Source organism: Anas acuta, chromosome W, assembly GCF_963932015.1.
Source record: "Anas acuta chromosome W, bAnaAcu1.1, whole genome shotgun sequence".
In the NCBI taxonomy this organism is placed as follows: domain Eukaryota; kingdom Metazoa; phylum Chordata; class Aves; order Anseriformes; family Anatidae; genus Anas; species Anas acuta.
The window spans coordinates 3,430,676-3,453,408 of record NC_089016.1 but is presented as its reverse complement, the minus strand read 5'-3'; the positions used below and the strand labels follow the sequence as shown (position 1 = coordinate 3,453,408).

General features: G+C 44.5%; 1 protein-coding gene across 8 annotated transcripts in view; it reads left to right on the top strand.

Moving 5' to 3' along the window:
• Positions 1 to 10,335, top strand: part of LOC137847126 (protein N-terminal glutamine amidohydrolase-like) — a 49,199-nt gene extending 38,864 nt beyond the window's left edge. For 7 of the 8 annotated variants that reach the window (XM_068665417.1, XM_068665415.1, XM_068665412.1 and 4 more), the window contains one exon: positions 4,260 to 10,335. In XM_068665417.1, the coding sequence (XP_068521518.1) occupies positions 4,260 to 4,462 (203 nt within the window). In that variant the 3' untranslated portion in view covers positions 4,463 to 10,335. The remainder of the gene's footprint in view (positions 1 to 4,259) is intronic. The other variant, XM_068665408.1, reaches the window with a different exon arrangement.
• The last annotated feature ends 12,398 nt before the right edge of the window (positions 10,336 to 22,733 follow it).

Sequence of the window (22,733 nt, the reverse complement as noted above, 5' to 3'; positions counted from 1 at the left end):
GGTTTCTGCTTCTCAGCAAGCCAAAACACAGCTCCCCGTCCCCAGTACTCCTCGCTGTGAGGATGAGGACTGAGGAAGGCTCACCCTGCCTGCAGCTTCTTCAGTTCTTCGTGTGGGGAACTCTCGGAGGAGCTGGTGCTTCTGGAAAGAAAGCACCTTTTGGTGCTGTGGGCATCCGAGTGTGATGCTAACCCACGCAACGCTGCCCCTTGCATCTGACAAATGTTTTACAACTTTGACTTCTTTGCAGGTTTTACTTAAATTTGGTGGAGGAGGCTGTGGCTGAGCAGAGAACTAATTTGTTATTTCACTAACTGGAATAATTTACAATGGAAAGAAGCTTTTTTTAGTTAAAAGTTGTGTTTCTTATTACAACTTTGGGTATTTTACCTCGCAGTCCACAAACACTGTTTTTAAACTTGATTCCTGACAAGTCACTTTTCTCAGTTCTCGAGTTCTTGGACTCCACCAGGGGAAAAGGAAGGCCCTGCTAATATTGTTTGTTTTTTTCCTTCTGGAGGAAGGAGGGGAGAGTTGAGAAAAAGAGGAATGAAGTAAAATGAATTTACTCTTTGCACACGTGCTGAAAGAATAGGCAGGTGTTCTTGGGAATATCTCATTTAAATCTCTGTGTATGTGTTTCGAGAGGATGTGTCCTCACTTAGAGGAGCCAACATCCCATTGCTGGACCTAATCCTGATGGGGCTGGCATCTGAGGGTTACGCGGGCTGCTCCCGGCAGGGCTCTTCCCACCCGGGGAGGCCAAGGGAGCTGGCCGAGCACTGCTCCACTGCCTGGAAAGATTCAGTCATTTCCACCCAAAGTGAGGAAATAAAAAGCTCGGTCAGCCATTTCATCTGGAGATACCCCGCCCTCCTCCAACAAATATGAAAAAGGGAAAATGTAGGCTTGGGCCCTCACATATCCCAGCAGTTTGCACCCATTCGGGCGATGCGATTGGGGTCGGGGCAGGCAAAATAGAAGTTACCTTTATTTTTTTTTTTTTAAATTTCAGCAGAAGAATTTATAAGGTTGATGTTGCCCCTTTGATATTTGATTTAACCCACTGACTGCCCGGGAAGGAAGGAGTCTGTTTAGTTTACCTTTGTCCTAGATTCAGTTTTAATATCTCATGTTTAAATGGGGGGGAGGGGGGGGAGATGATCTTTATTCTTAATGATTCATGCCGCTTCAAAGCACAGTGGTTTCTACTTGTGTGCTGCCTTTCCCACTGGGAGATGCAAACAAAAGAACAATAATTTCAGACTCCTCCTTCAGTTTCCAAGAGAACCTTAGCTGCTCAGGGATAGCTCTGAATTTTAAAAGCATTTTTTTCTTCCAAATTATGTATTGATTGCACATAAAATAGCAGCACCGTAATATGCAATTTAAAACAAATGCACGGGGGTGCTTGGTTGCTTTTATTTTTTTTTTTTTCCTCCAGCAGAAAACAAAAAGTGGATTCTGTTCCCTTAAGCCACTCTTGCAAAATCCGCACAAACATTTATTAGTCTAGACACAAAATATTCTCAGCCGGCCTCAGCCTGACGATGGCAAAAAGAAATAAAAATAATAATAAAAAAAAAAAAAGAAAAGGCAAGCTAATATTGTACTTGGCTGTCAAAAGGGAAGGGGGGAATCATGCCCCAGGCTAGTGAAGCTGTAACATTTTGCTGGGGCTGCCTGCAACAACAGATGCATCTCGTTCCCCTGGGCTTCCAGTCCTGCCTATTCTCTTCTGCTGAACTTGGCCGCTCGCAAACATTCCCTGTGAGTACCACACCCCGGGCTTCTCCTGGACGCTTTTGATTTGATTTAATGATGGCACCAGGCATGCTCCTCTTCACCAGGCCTGCTCTTGTGCCCCAGAAATCATGTAGCGAATTCATTGATTGGAAAACGTGCAAAATAGGTGGGATCTGGGGTGACTGGTAGAAATCAAAAGGGTTTGAAATAGGCGATGTGACCGCAGCTTAAACCTGCAGGAAGGGAGCATCGACCCGAATGGTTTATCTGAATCTTCAGCTGCAACTTCTGTAAATACCAGCTCCTTCTCCTCATTTGCTACCATGGCAGTTTGCAGACTTTTGCTGAGTTAAAAGGACAAATCATAGTTGTGCGCGTTTGTTTGATCAGGCCTTTACCTCAGTGCTCACGTTCTCAGACTGCTGGGGTTTTATATTTTTGTCATTTTCTTAGAAAATGGCGAATGATGCATATCCCGGCTTCCAGATGATTAGTTCCTGTTGCTCCCAATTTGTGTCAGGCTGCATTTGGTTGGAAATGAAAATGTAATTGCAAATTCCCCTAAACAGCACAACATGTCTGTGGTATTAATTAAAATACGTAGAATATCTGAGAATGCATTCCTTCAAGCATGGCCGTGTTTTTTTAAACCTACAGAGGAGGTAAAATACGGTATTTAGGCTTAGTAGATGAAATGTATTGCTTCTGTGGTGGCAGATCCGTGTCTTGAGATTTTAAACCTGGTGGATCTTGTGCTCGAACCTTCAAAGGAGATGTTACATAGACAATAAAACGTCCTGCTTTCCGGGGAGGACTCTCCTTAGGTCATTCAGAAAACGCCTTCAGTCTTCACTCACTGCAGCATTCACAAAGTGAATGCCTTCCTGTAAGGTTAGTCACCGATGGCCACTCATTCCATGCTTTCACTAAGAAAAACCTTCACAGCTTTGAATCTGAATTTCCAGCCCCGCGTTTAGGTGAGCCCGGAGTGGCGTCAGGCATTGCTGGGCTTCTCGTCCGGCGGCGCTGGTGAAGTGAAAGATGCCAAATGTGAAGTTTGACAGTGAGCTGGGGGGCTTGTGCTGGCCCAGTGGCTCTCTAAGCCCCCGTGTCTGAGCAGCGGGAGCATCCGAGCAGCACAGGACGGAGCTCAGCAAGAGGCTGGGGTCAGGGCACTGCTGCAAATAGAAATGCTTTGCTGGCTGCAGAGGTTAACCAGGTACACGGTGCTGTTTTACTGCATTGTGGAGACCTATGGAGAGTGTTTCTGCCCTCCTTTTAACTGAAACGTCCCCAGATTCTAAGGGGAAAAGGAATAGAAGGGACTTGCAGAGGTCATCTGGCCCTGCCTCCTGCTCAAAGCAAGGTTAACTTTGAAATGAGATCAGGTTGGTCTGGGTCTTGCGAGTTTTGCAATCTTCCAGGGATGGAAATTGCTTCAAAGTTGCCAGCAGATCTCCTCGACCTCTCCAGACAGCTGCTTGCAGTCCCCAGCCGGTGTAGAGGTGCCGCTACATCAGAAGGCCTGAAATAAAGAGGTTAAAGGCAAATAGTTTTCATTTGGTTTGATGATTAAGTGGCAAACAAGAGGAAGAGTTGCAAGATACCTTCTTAAATTCAGTCCAGCCAAGTAGGAAAAGTAAACGTGGACAGCTGTATCTTGGCAAAGAAGATAGTAGGGAGCAAGGAGGTTTAGCAGTCAAGATGGAAGGTGATGCCATGAGGCTTACAGGCTAGTAATGTTCTAGTGAAACCCAGCCTTCCTAAACAAACCTGCCTGACTACTTCATGTGAATAACAGACTCTGTTCAGCTATTTCCTAACATAGAAATGGTGCTGACTGCTTCTTCAGAGTAACATAAATTAGTGATACTACCGAAAGAGTTTTGGTTCAGATGTCGATCTGATTTCTCCTAAGCACGCTGAATTCACAGCTGTTGATCCTCCAGAGGAGGCTTTGCAATTGAACACCTGGAGAATAGGTAAATTTCCCGCTGTTGTTCTCCTCTCCTCTTGTTTTGTTTTGTTTTGTTTTGTTTTTTTCCTATTAGCATAGGCTTAAGACTCTGAAGAAACGGGCTGCTTTTTTTCATTTCCAGCACTGGCTGTTCCTCCTGAGCCCCGCCTTCTGTTCTTTCAGTCATAGGATATGTGAATGTAAATTCGTGGGAGAGAGGTAGAAAACTCTGTTTCAATTGGTGTTTTTTCGGCTATGTGGGGAGACCAAATAGAGTGTTTTTGAATATTCTGGCTCTTATTCAGAGCGGCATGTGGAGGGAGACAGATGCGTTTGCTTTTTTAGTGCAATGGCTTCAGAAGCAAGAGGGGAAAAAGCACTTTCTCTGGGAGCTGAAGAAGGTGTCCTAATCACAGGAGAGGTTTCTAAATGGCATATCTTTGCGAGTGTTCCTGTAGTCTGGAGGTTTTTGATTGTTTGTTCGACGTTGGAAGGTTTTACTCTTAATCTTCACGTCCTTCAGCAGAAGTGAGAAATGTGATTTTATTTTGCGCAGTGTCGCGGACCCTCCGAAATCTACTGGGAATGATGAATACCTCGCACAGTACCAATGTGATGATGGTGGAGACATGGAGAAACCAAGAAGATCAAAAGAACATGACCTCATTTCAAAAGAAAACGTTTTGTACGGTAAAGAGACTTCTGAGCCTGGTGAGAAATTGCGGCAAACTTGTCGCGTTAAAGGGTGTAGCTGATTAACTGTTACGGGCCCGGTCAGATTCAGAGTACTGAACCAGTCAGACATTCACCAAAAACACGTTAACCGTCTGGGGGTCCTGTCAGACATTCACCATCAACGCATTAACCGTCTGGGGGTCTGGTTAGATTCAGAACACTGAACTGTCACCGATAACCACCCTCACCCTCATTGCACTTAATGAGAGCTATCACAATGCAATCAAGTATGGTTTATTACAGCAACAGATAATCAGGTTCTTTTGGATTGCCAGCGATAGTGACTGTCTGCAAAAGCAAGCTAGTATGCATGAAATACACAGGTGTTATAGGTGTTACAGATGTTACAGGTGTTGTAGGTGTGCAGCCTAGAAATAAACGTGTTAAAAAGATCAAAGACTCTATAGAGATTTATAAGAAAGTATTCAGATCTCACCCAAAGGCGTCCCAATGGGGGGGGAAGAGAGGCTCAGCCCGTCGACTGATCCCAGGAGTCAGGAGGTCCTAAGGATGTTGTATTTCCTCGGGATGGTATCTCCCCTTACGATGGTATCTTCCCTAACATCCCCTCTCTCTTGGGCCAATTTATATTATTTTCTATCTATTAGGTGGAGCTTGAGTGGCTCTAGTCAAGCATATCTTAGTTATGATTGGTGTAAAGTTTTCCCGTCTCCGTTTAAAGTAATAGGCTCCAAGAAATTCAGGGTGCATACTCAGTGAGGGGTGGTCGCACCTTGGAGGCGAGTAGCTTTTGGGATGGAGGTTTGTTTTGGCATTATAATGATATTATAATGAGCAAAAAGTACACTAGGGTACAGCATTTGTCAAAACATGACAGGTCTTTGGCTTAGGGTGGCAAAAAGTGCAGCTTTGTGCACAAGAACAATCGAGGCCCCACCTGATTACAGAGCCTAGCCGTGGTGTCTCCACTCCACTCTATGCTCCGTGGTGTTCCTTAGGGCTAGCACACCAAGTTTCCCCAGCGCGATAGCATCTAAGGTTGGGAGCCTAGGGAATGCTCAGGTAATGCAGTTATGCCCTACCCTGAAAGCCTCTTCAATGCTGTACCTTTTCCTTAAAAATGTGAATGCTAGTTTTATTTTCCTAGTTACTTCAGGCATTTACACCACATAATCCACCCCGTGGATTATAGTCACTTAAGCTTCACGACAGTTGGAATACTTTGGGGATATCACATACATTCTTGGAATGAGGTTTATCGAGTGTATGTACATTGTGTAGTGATGCTAAACGTTTCATCATAAACCAGAGTTTAACATACAAACTAATTGTCAGTATGAAACGTAATACAGTGAGTATTAGCAGAACAATAACAGGGTGAAGCATCTTGTTGAAAATTCCCTTGGCAGCTGGCAACCATCCAAACAAAGTGTCCCACCAACGGTGTCTCTCATCTCTCTTTACTCTTTCCATCCCTCGATGTATTTCTTGCACATCATGATGGACAGTAATCAGAGTCTTTTGTCCATTTTCTCGGACCTGTGTCATCAGCTGCTTCAGGTCCTCATGTACCAGCAATTTCTTCACCAAGGTGAGGTTCATTCCAATAGGAGTAGGGAGCAGTTCATGAAGCAGAATATAATTAGATGCAATAAGTTGATAAGAAGTGACAGGAGCTGAGTATTTAAAATCACATCCTAGAATTTTGGTAAAATTGCTAACACAAACATTAGAGTGATTACTGGTATCTACCACTGTATCATCTACGACTATAGAGTCACAATGAGTTCTCATGCAAACACAACCTTTCCCAATATATACAAGTACAGTTTCAAGGGTTTCATTAGGATGTATCTCAAAGTGGCAAATATTTTGCTCAGTGTCAAGACAAATGTCTTGAGATTCCAGCATGTTCCTTTCACAGATGAAACCTTTTTGTTCACGCACAATACATGCATTTACATCAATTGTTTGCCACTTTCCTCCCTTTTGATGGGCCCATACTTTATGCTCTTTAGGATAAAGTATAGTTCCATTATGATTGAGTCCTAATGCAATGATTGGATATACATTGTATACGGTGGCATTACTTATAGTAAGTATAAAGGCAACAATTTGATCATTTTCTGCATAATGGGTAAAGTTGACTAATTGCCACCATGCTTGAAACTTTTTCAAATTCTGAAGCATTATCCCAAATCAATTTTCAAATTTCAGTGGGCAAAGTTCCTCCTTCTCCCTCTCTAATAATAGCTGCTGCTACAGATTGTATCCATAACTGCGCTTGGATACAGCTCAAGGCAAGGGAGGTATTGCCTTGGGCTTTTCCAAGGGCATTTACAATTAATTGATGATCATTTTCCTCAATTTGTTCCCAATGGGGCAAAACATCTGTTAGAAGCCATTGATTTGCTCCTAAAGCCAATAAGGATGATTTTATTGGTTGTTCCAGTTTCCTTAGGTCATCTGTAGTAGCAGTTATTCTACTCATTAGGACCTCATAACCTAGTTGCATCCTGTGGCCCTCTTTTAGGGATCAACTAGGGTCAAAGAGAATTTGTTGTTGAATTATGTAAGGGCCTGTATTGAAGATGGAAGGAGTTAGACCAATGGGAGGCTGAGTCGGTTCGTTTTCAAATATCTGCAGGGGCAGAGGCTTCTTATCCTTTGACCATGAATTCAAATAGTAATTCTGTGCCTCTGTAACCCCAAAGACAGTACACAATTATAGGTTTGGTGAAAGTAAACTGTCTTATTTTCAGTCAGCTGATTATAAGTGGATCGGTTAGTTATTCAGCAACCAATTTGTATTGTCTGTCCAGACATGGCTTGAAGTTCAGCAATTCTTAGAGAATTGTTCCAATTCCATTCACCTTTTGAAAATATTTTGTTTCCATGTAGAACTAAAGTAGAGAGATTTAGGTCCTTTCTGTTTTGAGATGTTCCAGTGACTGTGCTATACTGTGACAATACATGGTTAAATGCCATGGTGAAACACCTCAGCTCCATGCACAGCCACAGTAGCTAAGTTTCCTTTAAGGTCTGTAATTGCATCAAGGTCAGGGTAAAGCATAGCATTATTAATCCAAACTGTTGATTCATCATCTTCCAGCTGTCCATACACAGTTTGCTCAGGGTTCCTGTGAACACAAAAGAAAATAAAATATGCTCGGTTGTATTCAACTGGCAGGGTTAGAAAGAGGGTGAAATAGCAATCTTTGATTTCCCATGCATAGAAATATTTGGGAGTAGTTAGCACTATTACTACTGTTAGAAACACAGAGGGCTTTCACTATCTCTGCCATGTTTGGAACTGTGGCGGTCAAAGGTGTAGTGTTAGCATTCAACTGTCTGTATTCCACTGTAAAATGCCATTGCCTGGTTGGTTTCTTTACTGGCCACACCAGTGAATTGTAAGGTGAATGGGTCCTTTTAATAATGCCTCTTTTTTCCAGTTCTGTTACCACCCCATCAATCCCCATAAGTGCTGCTGCTGACAACAGATATTGCCGATCATTAATGATTTTAGCAGGGGATAAGGGTATGGAGGTTTGTAACAGGCTCAGTCTCACGCTGCCTGAATCCCTTTGATGTGTCGCGAAACTCCACACAGTTCCATCAGGGAGTTTCCACATACAACCATGCAGTATGTCAAATCCTAAAATATTAGTGTATGCAGCACCAACTAATACTTCTACCCTGGTTAATTTTTGTTCCTCTGGCAACCAGAGTGAAATTTTTGCAGTGGGGCATTGTTTTTCCACACCATTGATTCCCGTGAATTTAATTCTTTAGGAGAACTAAAGAATACATAGGGCCACTCCTTGATAGGGAAGGTCTCCTCACAGACAATGACATAGGCAAAGCAGAGACGCTTAACGCCTTCTTTGCCTCTGTCTTCAATGCCAATGATGGGCTTCAGGACCCAGGGTGCCCTGAGCTGGAGGACCGGGACGGTGGGGATGACAAACTCCCAACCGACCCTGAACGTGTGCGGGATTTGCTACTCCACCTGGATCCCTACAAGTCCATGGGTCCGGATGGGATTCATCCCCGGGTGCTGAAAGAGCTGGCGGACGTCATCGCGGAACCTCTCTCAATTATTTTTCAACGATCCTGGGAATCTGGAGAGGTCCCGGTAGACTGGAAGCTGGCAAATGTTGTGCCGCTTTTCAAGAAGGGTCAGAAAGAAGACCCTAGCAATTACAGGCCTGTCAGTCTCACATCAGTGCCTGGTAAAATCATGGAGAAGATGGTTCTCAAACTTATTGAGGCGCACCTGGGGGACAAAGCAGTCATTGGTCCCAGCCAGCATGGGTTTGTGAAGGGTAGGTCCTGCCTAACTAACCTGATTTCCTTTTATGATAAGATCACCCGTATGGTGGACCAAGGGAAACCAGCTGATGTGATTTTTTTGGACTTCAGCAAGGCTTTTGACATGGTTTCCCATAGGATCCTACTGGACAAAATGTCCACCATACAGCTAAATAAAAACATCATACGATGGGTGAGCAATTGGCTAACGGGCAGGGCCCAAAGGGTTATGGTGAATGGGGCTGCGTCAGGCTGGCGGGCGGTCACCAGTGGGGTCCCTCAAGGCTCCATTTTAGGGCCGGTACTTTTCTTTTTTTACACAAAACTTCCTCTCTCAAGTGTGACACTGAATGTAGCTCTAAAAACCTTTCCTCCTCAGCTGTTACAGAGAGATTCCAAGATAAAAAGGACGAGACTAAAAACACTGAGAAAGAGCATTACCAAAGCAAGAGGGAACATGCTCCTACTGCAGAGGAGGAGAGTCAAAAAGCAGGTCCTTCCGGCAAGAGAAGGATAAAGTTGAATACAAAGAATACAAACTTGAGCTCCTGATTGGCTTCATGCTGAACTCTGTGCTGTTCTTGTCCTAATCTTGGTCTTTCCATAGATACTATGGTTTAAATCCAAATAGAATCATGTGATGAGGAAGATCTCACTGCAACAAATTCAACATCTAAAATCAAAGTTTACATTTTCCGTGATTTTCTTCCTGAGCAGAAGTGTGCAGTACTCCTTTTATATTAATGTAGAGATCCATCTTCTGTTGATCCATCTTCTTCGTCTTCGTATTCTTTGTCTTCTTCATCTTTTTCATCTTCTTCGTCTTCGTCGTCTTCTTCTTCTTCTTCTTCTTCTTCTTCTTCGTCTTTGTCGTCTTCCTCTTCTTCTTCTTCTTCTTCTTCTTCTTCGTCTTCCTCTTCTTCTTCTTCTTCTTCTTCTTCTTCTTCTTCTTCGTTTTCTTAATCTACTTCGTTTCTTCTTCGTCATTATCGTCTTCTTCGTCTTTTTCTTCATCTTCTTCTTCTTGTCTTTGTCTTCTTCTTCTTCTTCATTTTCTTCTTCTTTTTCTTCTTCTTATTATTCTTCTACTTCATTTTCTTAATCTTCCTCATTCCTTCTTCATCGTTACCATCTTCTTCTTCTTCTTCATATTCTTCATATTCTTCTTCTTCGTTTTCTTAATTTTCTTCGTTTCTTCTTCCTTGTCATCGTCTACTTCTTCTTCTTCGTCGTCGTCGTCTTCTACTTCTTCATCTTTTTTTCTTAATCTTCTTCGTTTCTTCTTCATCGTTATCTTCATCTTCTTCTTCTTCTTCGTCTTCTTCTTCATCTTCTACTTCTTCTTCTTCGTTTTCTTAGTCTTCTTTGTTTTTTCCTCGTCTTCTTCTTCTTCTTCTTCTTCTTCTTCTTCTTCTTCTTCTTCTTCTTCTTCTTCTTCTTCTTCTTCTTTTTCTTCTTCTTCTTCTTCTTCTACTTCTTCTTCTTCTACTTCTTCTTCATCGTCGTCGTTTTCTAATTCATTTTCTTCTTCTTCTTCTTCTTTTTCATCTTTTTCTTTTTCGTTTTCTTAGTCTTCTTTGTTTCTTCTTCTTCGTCATCCTCTTCTTCGTTTTCTTAGTCTTCTTCTTCTTCGTCTTCTTCTTCGTTTTCTTAGTCTTCTTCTTCAACTTCTTCTTCTTCTTCATTTTCTTAGTCTTCTTGGTTTCTTCTACTTCTTCATTGTCTTCTTCCTCTTCCTCTTCCTCTTCCTCTTCCTCTTCCTCTTCCTCTTCCTCTTCCTCTTCCTCTTCCTCTTCCTCTTCCTCTTCCTCTTCCTCTTCCTCTTCCTCTTCCTCTTCCTCTTCCTCTTCCTCTTCCTCTTCCTCTTCCTCTTCCTCTTCCTCTTCCTCTTCTTCTTCCTCTTCCTCTTCCTCTTCTCCCTCTTCTTCTTCTTCTTCTTCTTCTTCTTCTTCTTCTTCTTCTTCTTCATTTTCTTCTTCCTTGTTTTCTTAGTCTTCGTTGTTTCTTCTTCTTCTTCATTGTCTTCTTCTTCATTTTCTTAGTCTTGTTGTTGTTGTTGTTGTTCTTCTTCTTCTTTGTTTTCTTCTTCTTCTTCTTCTTCTTCTTCTTCTTCTTCTTCTTCTTCTTCTTCTTCTTCTTCTTCTTCTTCGTCGTTGTCGTTGTTGTCGTCGTTGTCGTCGTCTGTTTTCTAATTCATTTTCTCCTTCTCCTTCTCCTTCTCCTTCTCCTTCTCCTTCTCCTTCTCCTTCTCCTTCTCCTTCTCCTTCTCCTTCTCCTTCTCCTTCTCCTTCTCCTTCTCCTTCTCCTTCTCCTTCTCCTTCTCCTTCTCCTTCTCCTTCTCCTTCTCCTTCTCCTTCTCCTTCTCCTTCTCCTCCTTCTTCTTCTTCTTCTTCTTCTTCTTCTTCATTTTCTTGGTTTTCTTCGTTTCTTCTTCTTCGTCGTCATCTTCTTCTTCTTCTTCTTCTACTTACTTCTTCTTCATCGTCGTCATTTTCTAATTCATTTTCTTCTCCTTCTTCTTCATCTTTTTCTTCTTCGTTTTCTTAGTCTTCTTTGTTTCTTCTTTGTCGTCTTCTTCTTCATGTACTTAGTCTACTTCTTCATCTTCTTCGTCTTCTTCGTTTTCTTAGTCTTCTTTGTTTCTTCTTCCTCTTCCCCTTCCTCTTCCTCTTCTTCCTCTTCTTCTTCTTCATCTTCTTCTCCTGGTAGCTTGGGTTGCTCAGCTACAGCAAGCCGCCATAGATTGCAGAAAGCACAGCCAAAAGCACAACAGACACCAGTAGAGTCAGGTCATGCTCCATTTTATTGCCCGAATAGCCTAACTTTTATAGGGAACTTAACAGGGGTGATTGTGTCTCACACAAGATTATTGGTCAAAAGCACTCAGACAAACAACTACAAGAAAACAACCCCACCTGCAAGAAAACAACCCCCTTGTGATTAGCAGTCACCTAGACCTTGTTCTTGAAGCCAGAGACTGGTAACAATATTTTTCTGAATTCCTCAATTGGGCGATGTAGGAACATTGTCATGGGAACTTCTCATAGTTGCCCTGGTAGCTTGGTTTGCTCAGCTACAGCAAGGCATGGGATTTTTTCTGTTTCAAAAAATCCCTCAGGGAAGGGAAGGGAAGGGAAGGGAAGGGAAGGGAAGGGAAGGGAAGGGAAGGGAAGGGAAGGGAAGGGAAGGGAAGGGAAGGGAAGGGAAGGGAAGGGAAGGGAAGGGAAGGGAAGGGAAGGGAAGGGAAGGGAAGGGAAGGGAAGGGAAGGGAAGGGAAGGGAAGGGAAGGGAAGGGAAGGGAAGGGAAGGGAAGGGAAGGGAAGGGAAGGGAAGGGAAGGGAAGGGATGTTATCAGAGTTTCGATGACATGAGGTGAAGTAGGTTATGTTAGTTGAGGTGAAGTGGGTAGTACTGCACTGAGGTGAGGTAATGTTAGTTGAGGTGATGTGGGTTGAACTGTGGTGATGTGTGCTGAGGTTAGATGAAGTGACATGAGATTAGTTAAAGTGAGGTGATGTGAGGTGAGATAAGGTGAGGTGATGTAAAATGATGTGGGTTGAACTGCTGTGAGGTGAGTTTAGGTGAGGGGAGGTGTTAGGCAAGGTGAGATGAGGTGACATGAGATGAGGTGAGGTGAGATGAAATAGTATGAGCTGTGAAGTGAGGTAAGGTAAACTGAAGTGAGATGAGATGAGATGAGATGAGATGTGTTAAGTGGAGAGGAGAGGCACAAAGATGTGGGGAGGGAATAGGAGTGGAGGTGAAGTGTGTTGATCTGTGTTGAGGTGACATCAGGTGTTGCCAGGTGATAGGTAATGAGATGAGGTGAGGTTAGGTGAGGAGAAGTAAGGTAAGGTAAGGTGATGTGAGGTGAGATTAGAAGAGGTGAGTGACGTGAGTTTAACTGAGGGGAGTTGAGGCGAGGAGAATTGGGTTAAACTGCAGTTAGGTTAGGTTGAGGTGAGATGAGGTGACGTCAGATAAGGTGAGGTGAGTTGAGCTGAGGTGAGGTTATGTGAAGTGTGGTGATTAGAGGTGAGGTAATATTAGGGACGGTGAGATGAGTAGAAGTTAGGTAATGTGAGATGAGTTAGAAAGAGGTAAATTGAGATGAGCTGAACTTATATGAGGTGACGTGATTACAGGTGAGGTGATGTTAGGTAAGGTGAGATGAGCTGAGGTAACCTGAGGCAAACTAAGGTGATGTGAGATGAAAAGAGATGAGATGACATGAGCTGAGAGGAGGTGAATTGAGATGAGATGATGTGAAACTATATGAGGCAAGTGGAGGTGAGAAGAGATGAAATGAGACAGGCTGTGGTGAGGTGAGGAGAAGTGAGATGAGGTGAGGTTAGGTGTATTGAGATGAGGTGAGAAGATGTGAGTTGAGGTCAGATGAGATGAGATAATTTGTGGTGAGATGATGTGAAGTGAGGTGTGGTGTGGTGAGGTGAGCTGAGCTAAGGTGAGACGCGTAAAGATGGTGAGGTGAGCATTCTGGTGAGGTGAGGACAGATGAAGTAAGGCGCTCACCTCATCACATCATCTCATCTCACCTCAGCGCACTTCATCTTACATAACCTCTTCACCTCACCTTACCTCATTTTGCCTCACCTCATGTCACCTCAAATTACCTCACCTAACCTCATCTCAAGTCACCTAACATCACCTCATCTCACCTTAACTAACATCACCTCACCTTACCTTAACAAATATCAACTCACCTTATCTCACCTAAGCTGAACACACTTCAACTCACCTCACTTCACCTCAGCTCAGCTCAGCTCAGCTCAGCTCAGCTCAGCTCAGCACACCACACCACACCACACATAACATTACCTAATCTCAACAATTCTCACCTCACCTCACGTCATCTCATCTCACCTCACCTCACCTCATCTCATCTCACTTCACCTCATCTCCTCTCTTCTCCAGTAATCGCCAAATCTGACTTCTACATAGGGCCTCAGAATTAGATTTCTTCCCTGTTTGGAAGGACCCTCCATATCACTTTGGGGGAACTAGTGCTAGAATTAATTAATTATGGAAGTCACATGGAATTCACTGGTTTGGGGAAACAAAATCCGAGTTGGATATTAGAAGGATCAAGAGAAATGGGAAGCTAATACACTGTGACTTTGCTCCCTGTGGAGGATGACATGACCTCCCAGTAGTAAAAGATACACACTTTGAGCCCAAGGCATCACCTTGAGAAGTCATGGATGGATTACCCACTTCCAACCTGGGAAGTTTGGTGAAAGGCTTTTCTTTGCCGCGTGTATTATTTGCATTGTTACCTGTTCTTGTTCTTTATACGGGAAAAAATGGTGCAGGACAAGTATATATTCACACACTGTGGATGTAAAATCCTGTCTCATTTAATTGAGAGTTTGGCTAACATGAGTTGGTAAACCTGCTTTGTTCTTACCTTGTGTATCTTGTAGACAGTTGCAAAAGCCTTTAGGATTATATTATATGTATAATTTTGTATACTGTAACAGTGAAGGATGTTTTTGGAGGCCTACCTCCTTGTCCTTCTTGGCAGGAGAAAAGGAAATGAATCTCCAAACCCTGCATGGGACTTAATACAAGGACTTAAGTGAGATGGAACTATCGTAACCAAGGGGCATGCACAGCTCTTCCTTCATCAGCTGGTGAGGGAATTAAGATGGTCTTAATAACAAATTATGGAATCTGACCTGAAATGCAACAGTTCTGAATGAATATGGAATATATAATGGCAGCATTGTAGCTGTGAAAAGTGGAATTGAGGCACACCTCTGTTTGGAATATCCTTGGAGTTTAAATGGTGAATTTACTGAAAACTCAAGACCCCTTTCAATGTGAGTATAGTTATAAATGGGATATCAAATGGCATATTCGAATTCCTGATGCACATGCTGGCCACAAAGTCTGAAGGGGAAACAGATCTCATGAATGGGCTTGGTCACTTAAAAAGCTCTAGATAAAACAGAAAATAAACCCATTAAAATACACAACTGACATCACCAGATAGTCCCCTATTTTATCTCTTAGGTGCCAATATATTTGCCACCTGAGCATGCCGGGTGCTCATCCACCAATGCCTGGGCTTCCTGCAGCACTTGCAGCAGGTAGAGCCTAAACAGGAGGACAGTACTAGGGAGAATCAGAGGACCCTGGTACAGGAAGTCAGTTCACTGCACTCAGTGTTCCTGTTGCTCCAAGCAGATATTAGATTTGCTAGATGTTAGATGAAGTTACTTCTTATCAGTTACCTAACAATGAGTGGCAAACAGGTTGGAACCTTCCAGCACAGCACAGAGGCACTCTGCCATGGGTCAGAGATGCCCATGGAGTGATAGGGGGAAGGGAGCATTACAAGGGATGTGCCCCGCAGAAGAAATACTTTTGGAGCAGCAGCCTTTGCCTTCTCACCTGCTGGGACACTATGGCCTAGCTGTCAGGGGGAGAAGAGGTGAGTGGGATTGGAGCAGGAAATCTGGCGTGCCTCAGTGGTCACTTTTCAAAATGCACAAGAGGGAGAAGAGATCATTGTGCTGAACTGAAAATGGTCCTAGATTTCCTAAGCCTACGAGGGTGCTCTGTGTCCTCCTCCTCTCCTTCTAGTAGGGGATGTGGACAGCAGCCTGAGGAGCAGCTGGTGCCACACCTTGGTGCACCTCTGTTTGGGAGGGACCAATGCAAGCAGGCTGCTGCAGAGGCCTGTGGAGCACTGTGTGAACACCAGCCCCCATTTGGAGAGGGGTCAGGAGAGGAGTCCAGACAGACTGCCCGCATCCCTAGGTCCTCTTCCCCACTCTGTGATGGGCAGCGGTTTCTTCCACAGGGGCCCAGCACTCCTGGGTTCACAGGTGTTTTTGCAGCCCCGTGCTGAGTACCCCCATTGCACAGCCTGCTGTATGGAGCGGTGGCTGTTTAGCACTGGTAGGTTACTAAGCACCAACACGCTTCTGTCTCACTCTGGTCCTCAGGACAGGGAAAATATAGGAAAAATAAAAAAAGAAATGGAACAACAACACCACCACCACCAACACAAAACATACCTAAGCAAGCAACCAACCAAGAACAACAATAACATTAATAACATCAACATCAAAAAACATCTCATGAGTTCTTAAAAGGACAGGGAAATTGCCAACTCACCTGCTTCCCATCCTCCAGCACAGTGTGCCTCTCAAGGGATGCAGGCAGTCCTTCATGATCTGATCCTAGAAGGACCTCCCACAGACTGCAGTTCTTCAAGAACTGCTCAATATTTGTCTGTAATACAGGGTGAAATCCTTCAGGACCGGGTGGCTCCAGCACGCCTCCTCCACATGTGGAAGCTCCCACCAGATCACCTGCTCCACCATGGACTCCTCTTCATGGAAGTCAGGTCCAGCCAGGGGCCTGCTCCTGTGTGGACAGCCATGGGCTGCAGCCTCCTTCAGGCCAGATTGACCTGCCTTGGGAATAGGCTGCCCAGGGAACTGGTTGAGTCACCATCCCTTCTTTAAAAGACATTTAAAGTTTAGTGATATGGTTTAGTGGAGGACTTGTTAGTGTTAGGTCAGAGGTTGGACTAGATGATCGTGGAGGTCTCTTCCAACCTAGATGATTCTGTGATTCTATGATTCAGGCCAGCTCCACCTGCTTCAGTATGAGCTCCTCCAGGGGCTGCAGGGTGGAGATGTACTCCAACATGGTACCCAGTGGTCTGCAGGGACACTGCCTGCTTCACCCTGGTCCTCTCCATGGGTGTAAGAGACTGAAAAGCTACAAAAGAATGATGTCTCAAACACCTGGCAGAAAATGAGTGCTATCACGCTAATGAGATGAGATATGGTCAGAAAAGAGGATCCTGAAGAGGGGGGACAGCACTTTTCTGAAGCCTACCTCCTTACCTAAGGGCAAATAAAATTTACTTCAGGGCCTTGGGACACCTGGTTAAGGGATTGGCAGAACAGATAGTGTTTTCCTCTATCCCTCCATCTGCAGACAATAACAAGGCAAAGAACAGGAAGACCCAGCAAAACAATACCTGGCACAGAGCCTGGTGTCAGTGGAAGAACTTTGTTTTTTTTTTTATCACAGGTCATTTTACAAGACACCAGGCCTGCTGGCAGTGGAGGGGTTCACTTGTCTCTAAGGGGGATCTTTGATTTCTTTCAGGAGTTGGCAGAACACAGTGATAGGGCTTTAAACTAGATTTGAAGGGGGGAAAGGAGTAAAACCAGGCTTGACAGAGACAAGCCTGGGGGTGGTATGACAAAGGTTATAGGACAGTGGGCTAACAAGGTTGATTGGTCTGCCATCCAGGTTGAGTTAGGGGATGGAGAGCCATGCAGCAGCAAAGGCACAAGGGACATGGACAGGTTAGAAACCACAGAAGTGGCCAGGAATGGTCATGCATGAATTAGAGCTTTTCCCTAATTCCATAAAAAGGTAAGGGTAGGGCTTCCCCCAGGGGAAGCTGGGAAAAGAGAGATGGGAGATACGGTGTAGTGAAGAAGAGCTTGACTAGCCCTAGTGCATTTACACTAATGTGCAATCTGGCTGTAGTACATCTACGCTATTGTCCAAATAGGCCTGAAGTGCATCTACACTAGAGGCCAGTCAGTCTTACCTCCGTGCCTGGCAAGATCATGGAGCAGATCCTCCTGGAAAATATGCTGAGGCATGTGGAAAATAAGGAGGCAACTGGCAACAGCCAACATGGCTTCACTGTTATAAATGGCTCAGTCTTCAAAGTAGGATTATAATCAAAGTTTACAATTTATTAAAGGAATAGAGGTAAGCAAACAGCGCTGGGTGCACCGGGAGTCTCCGCTCTAACAGGACGCACACCAGTTACATCAAGTAGCTGATTTTTATGCTCCTAGACTAATACATATTCACTACTACTTCTAAAAAAAATAGGTTATTATAATTAGCTTCCGGGGTCCAGTCCCTCCTACTGGAGCATGCACATCAGTCTCCGGTGGTCCCCCTGGGGGTCTCTGGGGGTCTTTCATGCTGAAGGCTCGTAGTCTTCCTCTCAGTTTTTCTTTCTTGTCCTTCCCCTTTGTACTCCTTGGCAGCATGTCAAAAGCTTACACAGCGTCCCCTGCAAGTTTTGTCTCCTAGCCATCCTTCAGCTTCTTTTTTCTTCTCCTTAATCTCCTGGCCACCTGGCCAGATATCAGGGGCTTGCATAGTGTTCCATTCAGAAGCCATAACAGTTACTAGTTGTTAGCAGTTGTTCTGAAACCCCCAGACATCAGAGACTTCAAAGAAAGAACATACAAATACAAATAGCTCTCTATTGACACTTTACGAGTTGTTAAAACATTCCTCACAGGCCATTCACAGGGACAGTCCAGTCACATCTATAGCAGTGCTAAATCAACCACAAAGAAGGCAAAAAGGCTGTAACTGTTAGGAATAAGAGTTCAGAATAACAAAAGCAAATAGGCTCATGGATTTGAGGAATATTTCTGAAGATTTGATAAATTGACTATAATGAGGGGGAGACTGGGACACGGGGAGGAAAGGGAAGAAACCAAAGTCAAGGTACAAGAACTATATACATTAACCATTCTGTTTTTCTTAGACTTGTGGTTATACAAGGGTATGTAAGACAGAAGGTCACATTCATCATACCATACGGTCCTAGCACTGTTCCATACTGACACAAATCAGATGAACGTATATCACATTCACGAAGGGCAAATTGTGCCTGGTGGCCTTCTACAAGGGACTTACAGCACTCATGGATAGGGGAAGAACAACTGACATCTACTCCATAGACTGTCTCACCTACCAGGTACCTCCCAGAAAGCAATCCCAGCCATGGCCACACCACCAGTTGGCATGCACTTGCTAAAGCACTTGCCAAAAGTCTGTGGCAACCTGTACCGAATGCCTCCCCAAAGATGTGGCTGTTCAGGTCTCTGTCTGCCGGGACTGCATGAGCCTGTCGTTGCCAATGGAGGTTTACAGAGATACTGCCTGAGCGAGTTGCGAGCAGGTAGAATGTGGGTGGAACATGGGGGAGGCCTTCTGCAGCATGAGCTGGTTGGCAGGCAGAGTACCTGAGGGATTGTGCAGGGCACTCCCTGCAACCCGTGCTCCTGGGTGGGCTGAGAAGAGGCCTCCTGAGGACAACAGCTCCTTGTAGCCCTGTGGATCCTGGCTGTGAGGTCACTTCTGTCCCAGCACCTGGCTGGCCAACAGGAGGGAGGCAGAGCCTCTGAGGTCATAAAGGCCTTCAGAAAGCTGCCCCCAACAGGGTGACACATTTGGGGAGGCCAGGGGAAGCTGGGAAAAGAGATGGGAGATAAGGGGTAGTGAAGAAGAGCTTGACTAACAGAAATAAAAGATTTTGAAGAGGTAGGAGGGGTTCAGGTATGAGACAGCTGCAACACTGACTGTGAAACCATTCATAATACACCCTTTCACCATTTCTAATTAATAACATCGAGCCCTACCCCTTTCCCTAAATGCTACCCCTCACCTTGACAGGAATCCACTGATCTAATCCTTAACCTCAGAGCGTTTTTTGAAGCCCAAACCCATAACCTCTTAGTTTTACCCCATGGCTCACCCTAAATCCTAGCCTTTATTCCTAGCAATGAAAGGTTAAGCCTGATCCCTAGCCCTCACCCCAGCCCTACACAAAACCCCAACCCACAAAGCTAGTTCATACCCTAAGTAGCGACCAGGCACCCTAAGAAGAACACCAAACCAGCCCCTAAACCTTTGCCTAGTCCGTAACCCCCAAAGGTGAGTTCTAATCACTAGACCCTAATCTGACTTGACAACAGGACTGTTGTGCCTCAGGACCTCATGGGCCAGCAGGAGCCATGTGGTGGTGAAGGTGGCTGTGAGGTCACTTCTGCCTGAATACTTGATAAGCCACCTTCAGGCACATGGCTAGTGTATGTGATCTCAGCTGCATGTAAGGAATTGAGACCACCAATATTTATTTGGTTTGAATAGTGATAGCCACTCCTACCCTTGTACCTTACACAAGAGGCATAGCTGTCTCCTGTCCATCAGAGAAGCTGAGAGGCCAACAATGCTTCTGGTATTACGATCAGCTTACTTTTATCTGTTCAGCTGCTGGGTCACAGGGAGGGAACCAGGTGGGTGTGTTATTATGAAGTCAGTTGTGCCTCAGAAACTCATAATCTGGTACAGCTGTGAATATGGCTGTGAGTTCACTTCTGCCTCTGGAACTGATAGATCATCAGCAGGAATGTGGCTGGGAAAGGGGCTATGAGACTACTTCTTCCTGAAGCAGCTGGTAGCTCAACCCCTTTGCTGTGAAAGATGTATGTAGGCTCTGTGGAGTAACTGCATAAAATGACCAAGAAAATTAAACTAATATTCACATTTTAAAGAAAATGTACAGCACTGAGGAGGCTTTCAGGGTAGGGTGTAGCTGCATTACTTGAGCATTCCCTAGGCTTCCAACCTTAGATGCTATCACACTGAGGGAACCTGGTGTGCTGGCTCTAAGGAACAGTACGGAGCGTAGAGTGGAGTGGAGACACCATAGCTAGGCTGAGACCAGGTGGGGACTTGATTGTTCTTGTGCACACCAAGACCAATAAGCTGCACTTTTGTTACCCTGAGCCAACGACCTGTCATATTTTTGACAAAATGCTGTACTCCGGTGAACTTTTGCTCATATAATATCATTATAATACCAAAACCTCCATCCCAAAAGCTACTCACCTTCAAGTTGCAACCCCCCCTCACTGAGCACACGCTCTGAATTTCTCAGAGCCTATATCTTTAAATGAAGACGGGAAAACTTTTCAACAATCATAATTAAGATATCACAGAATCACAGAATTGAAGGGGTTGGAAGGGACCTTGAAAGATCATCAGATATGCTTGACTAGAGTCACTCAAGCTTCACCTAAAAGATAGAAAATAATATAAATTGGCCTAAGAGAGAGGGAATGTTAGAGAAGATACCATCATGAGGGAATATACCATCATGAGGATGTTGTGACTTCTGGGATCAGTCAACAGGCTGAGCCTCTCTTCACCCCCTGCACTGGGGGTGAGATTTGAACACTTGGTTATACTGGGTATCTCCATGGAAACTTGATATAGAAATCTCTATAGAGTCTTTGTGCCTTTTAACGTGTTAATTTCCAGGCTGCGCACCTGTGTATTTCATGCATGCTAGCTTGCTTTTTGTCCTGGTTTCAGTTAGAACAGAGTTAATTTTCTTCCTAGTAGCTGGTAGGGTGCTATGTTTTGGCTTAGGATGAGAAGAGTGCTGATAACACCCCAATGTTTTAATTGTTGCAGAGCAGTGCTTATACTAAGCCAAGGACGTCTCAGCTTCTTGCTCTGTCCTGCCAACAGGCAGGCTGGGGGTGCAGTAAGAGCTGGGAGGGGACAGACCCAGGACAGGTGACCCAAACTAGCCAAAGGGGTATTCCATCCCATCTGACATCATGCTAAACAATATATAGGGGTGGCTAGCCAGGATGGGGGGGCTGGCTGCTCAGGGTTAGGCTGGGCATCGGTCAGCGAGTGGTGAGCAATTGCATTGTGCATCACTTGTTTGTACACATTATTAGTAGTAGTACTATTATCATCATTGTTATTATTATTATTGTTGTTGTTATTATTATTGTTGTTATTATTATTTTCCTGTCTTATTAAACTGTCTTTATCTCAACTCACGGGCTTCACTTTCCATTTCTCTCCCCCATCCCAGAGAGGGAGGGGAAGGGTGAGTGAACGGCTGTGTGGTGTTTAGCTGCCAGCCGGGTTAAACCACAACACTTTTGCAGACAGTAAATTATCGCTGGCAATCAAAGAACCTGTGTACTTGTTGCTGTAATAAATTGCATTTAATTGCATTGTTCCTAGCCGTGAATAGTTCTCATTGAACACAACTATAGTAAGGGTGTGTTACGTTGTTGGTGAGTCCATGACTGTGATAGTTTAGTCTGACCAGACCCACATCCGTAAATACATTATTGGTGAATCTGTGACCGTGATAGTTCAATACCCTGAATCTGACTGGACCTGTAACGGTTAATTGGTTACACACTTTAACATGACAGGCTCACATCTACCTGGTCCCTGATGGGCCAGAGATAGATACCTGGTTGGTACATTGATTGTGAGACACCCCACCCCCTCCACCCTCCCATCCAAGTACCTGGTAGGCCCATGCAGGAAAGAAGGCTTGGACATGGGTTGTCTTGTCCATTCTGCCTGAGTACATGAGTGGACAGCAGTAGGTTTTGAGGTTACTCAGAGCTAATCATGGTGAGGTTACCTCTGTCTGGTCAGGTGACAGGACAATAAGAGTGGTGAGTTTCAGTCACTTCAGTTCACACTGAAGCTTCAGTGTTCCCTGGTGCAAACATGCAGGCATTTGCCTGAGGTATTTCCTTTCATTTAGCTGATGTACAGCCTCATTTTGACTTGGTGGGCATGGCTGAGTTAACTAGCTATTGTGAACTGGCCAGCACCTTACATGTTGATCACAACTTTAATTTCTGGAAGGTGTGTGTATGTGGAGCAACTTTCTCCAGTTTCATTGCAGTAAAGAAAACTGAGAATAATGTATTAGAAGAAACAGCAACACAGCTCTCATGCTTTCCCAGGTGAAAAAGCCATCAGATGAGAAGCTGGAGGAGTTCTGGATTAACTTCAACACTGGCAGCCAGAGTGTGACTTTTTACATAGACAGTAGCGAGGTAATAGTAAAGCCCAGGTGGCCTTGGGTTAGCCTAATATACCAGGTGGATGTTCCTCCAGCTTTGCTGATGTGGCGGTTTTGGTTTTAAAGGGTGCTCTTTGGGACTCCGTGAGGCTGTTGAAAGATGCAGTCAGCAGTTACAGTCTGAAGGGTAAGATTTTTGCAACCGGCATTACCCCTTGCTTGGCTGTGGGCTCACAAGACATAGGGAGCCAATGTAAAATATCAGCATCACCAAAGAGTTCCCATGCCTTCCCTTCTCCATGCCATGTGCTCTGTCACCTTGCACCAGCTCTGCTTGTTGGACCATCTGTGGGC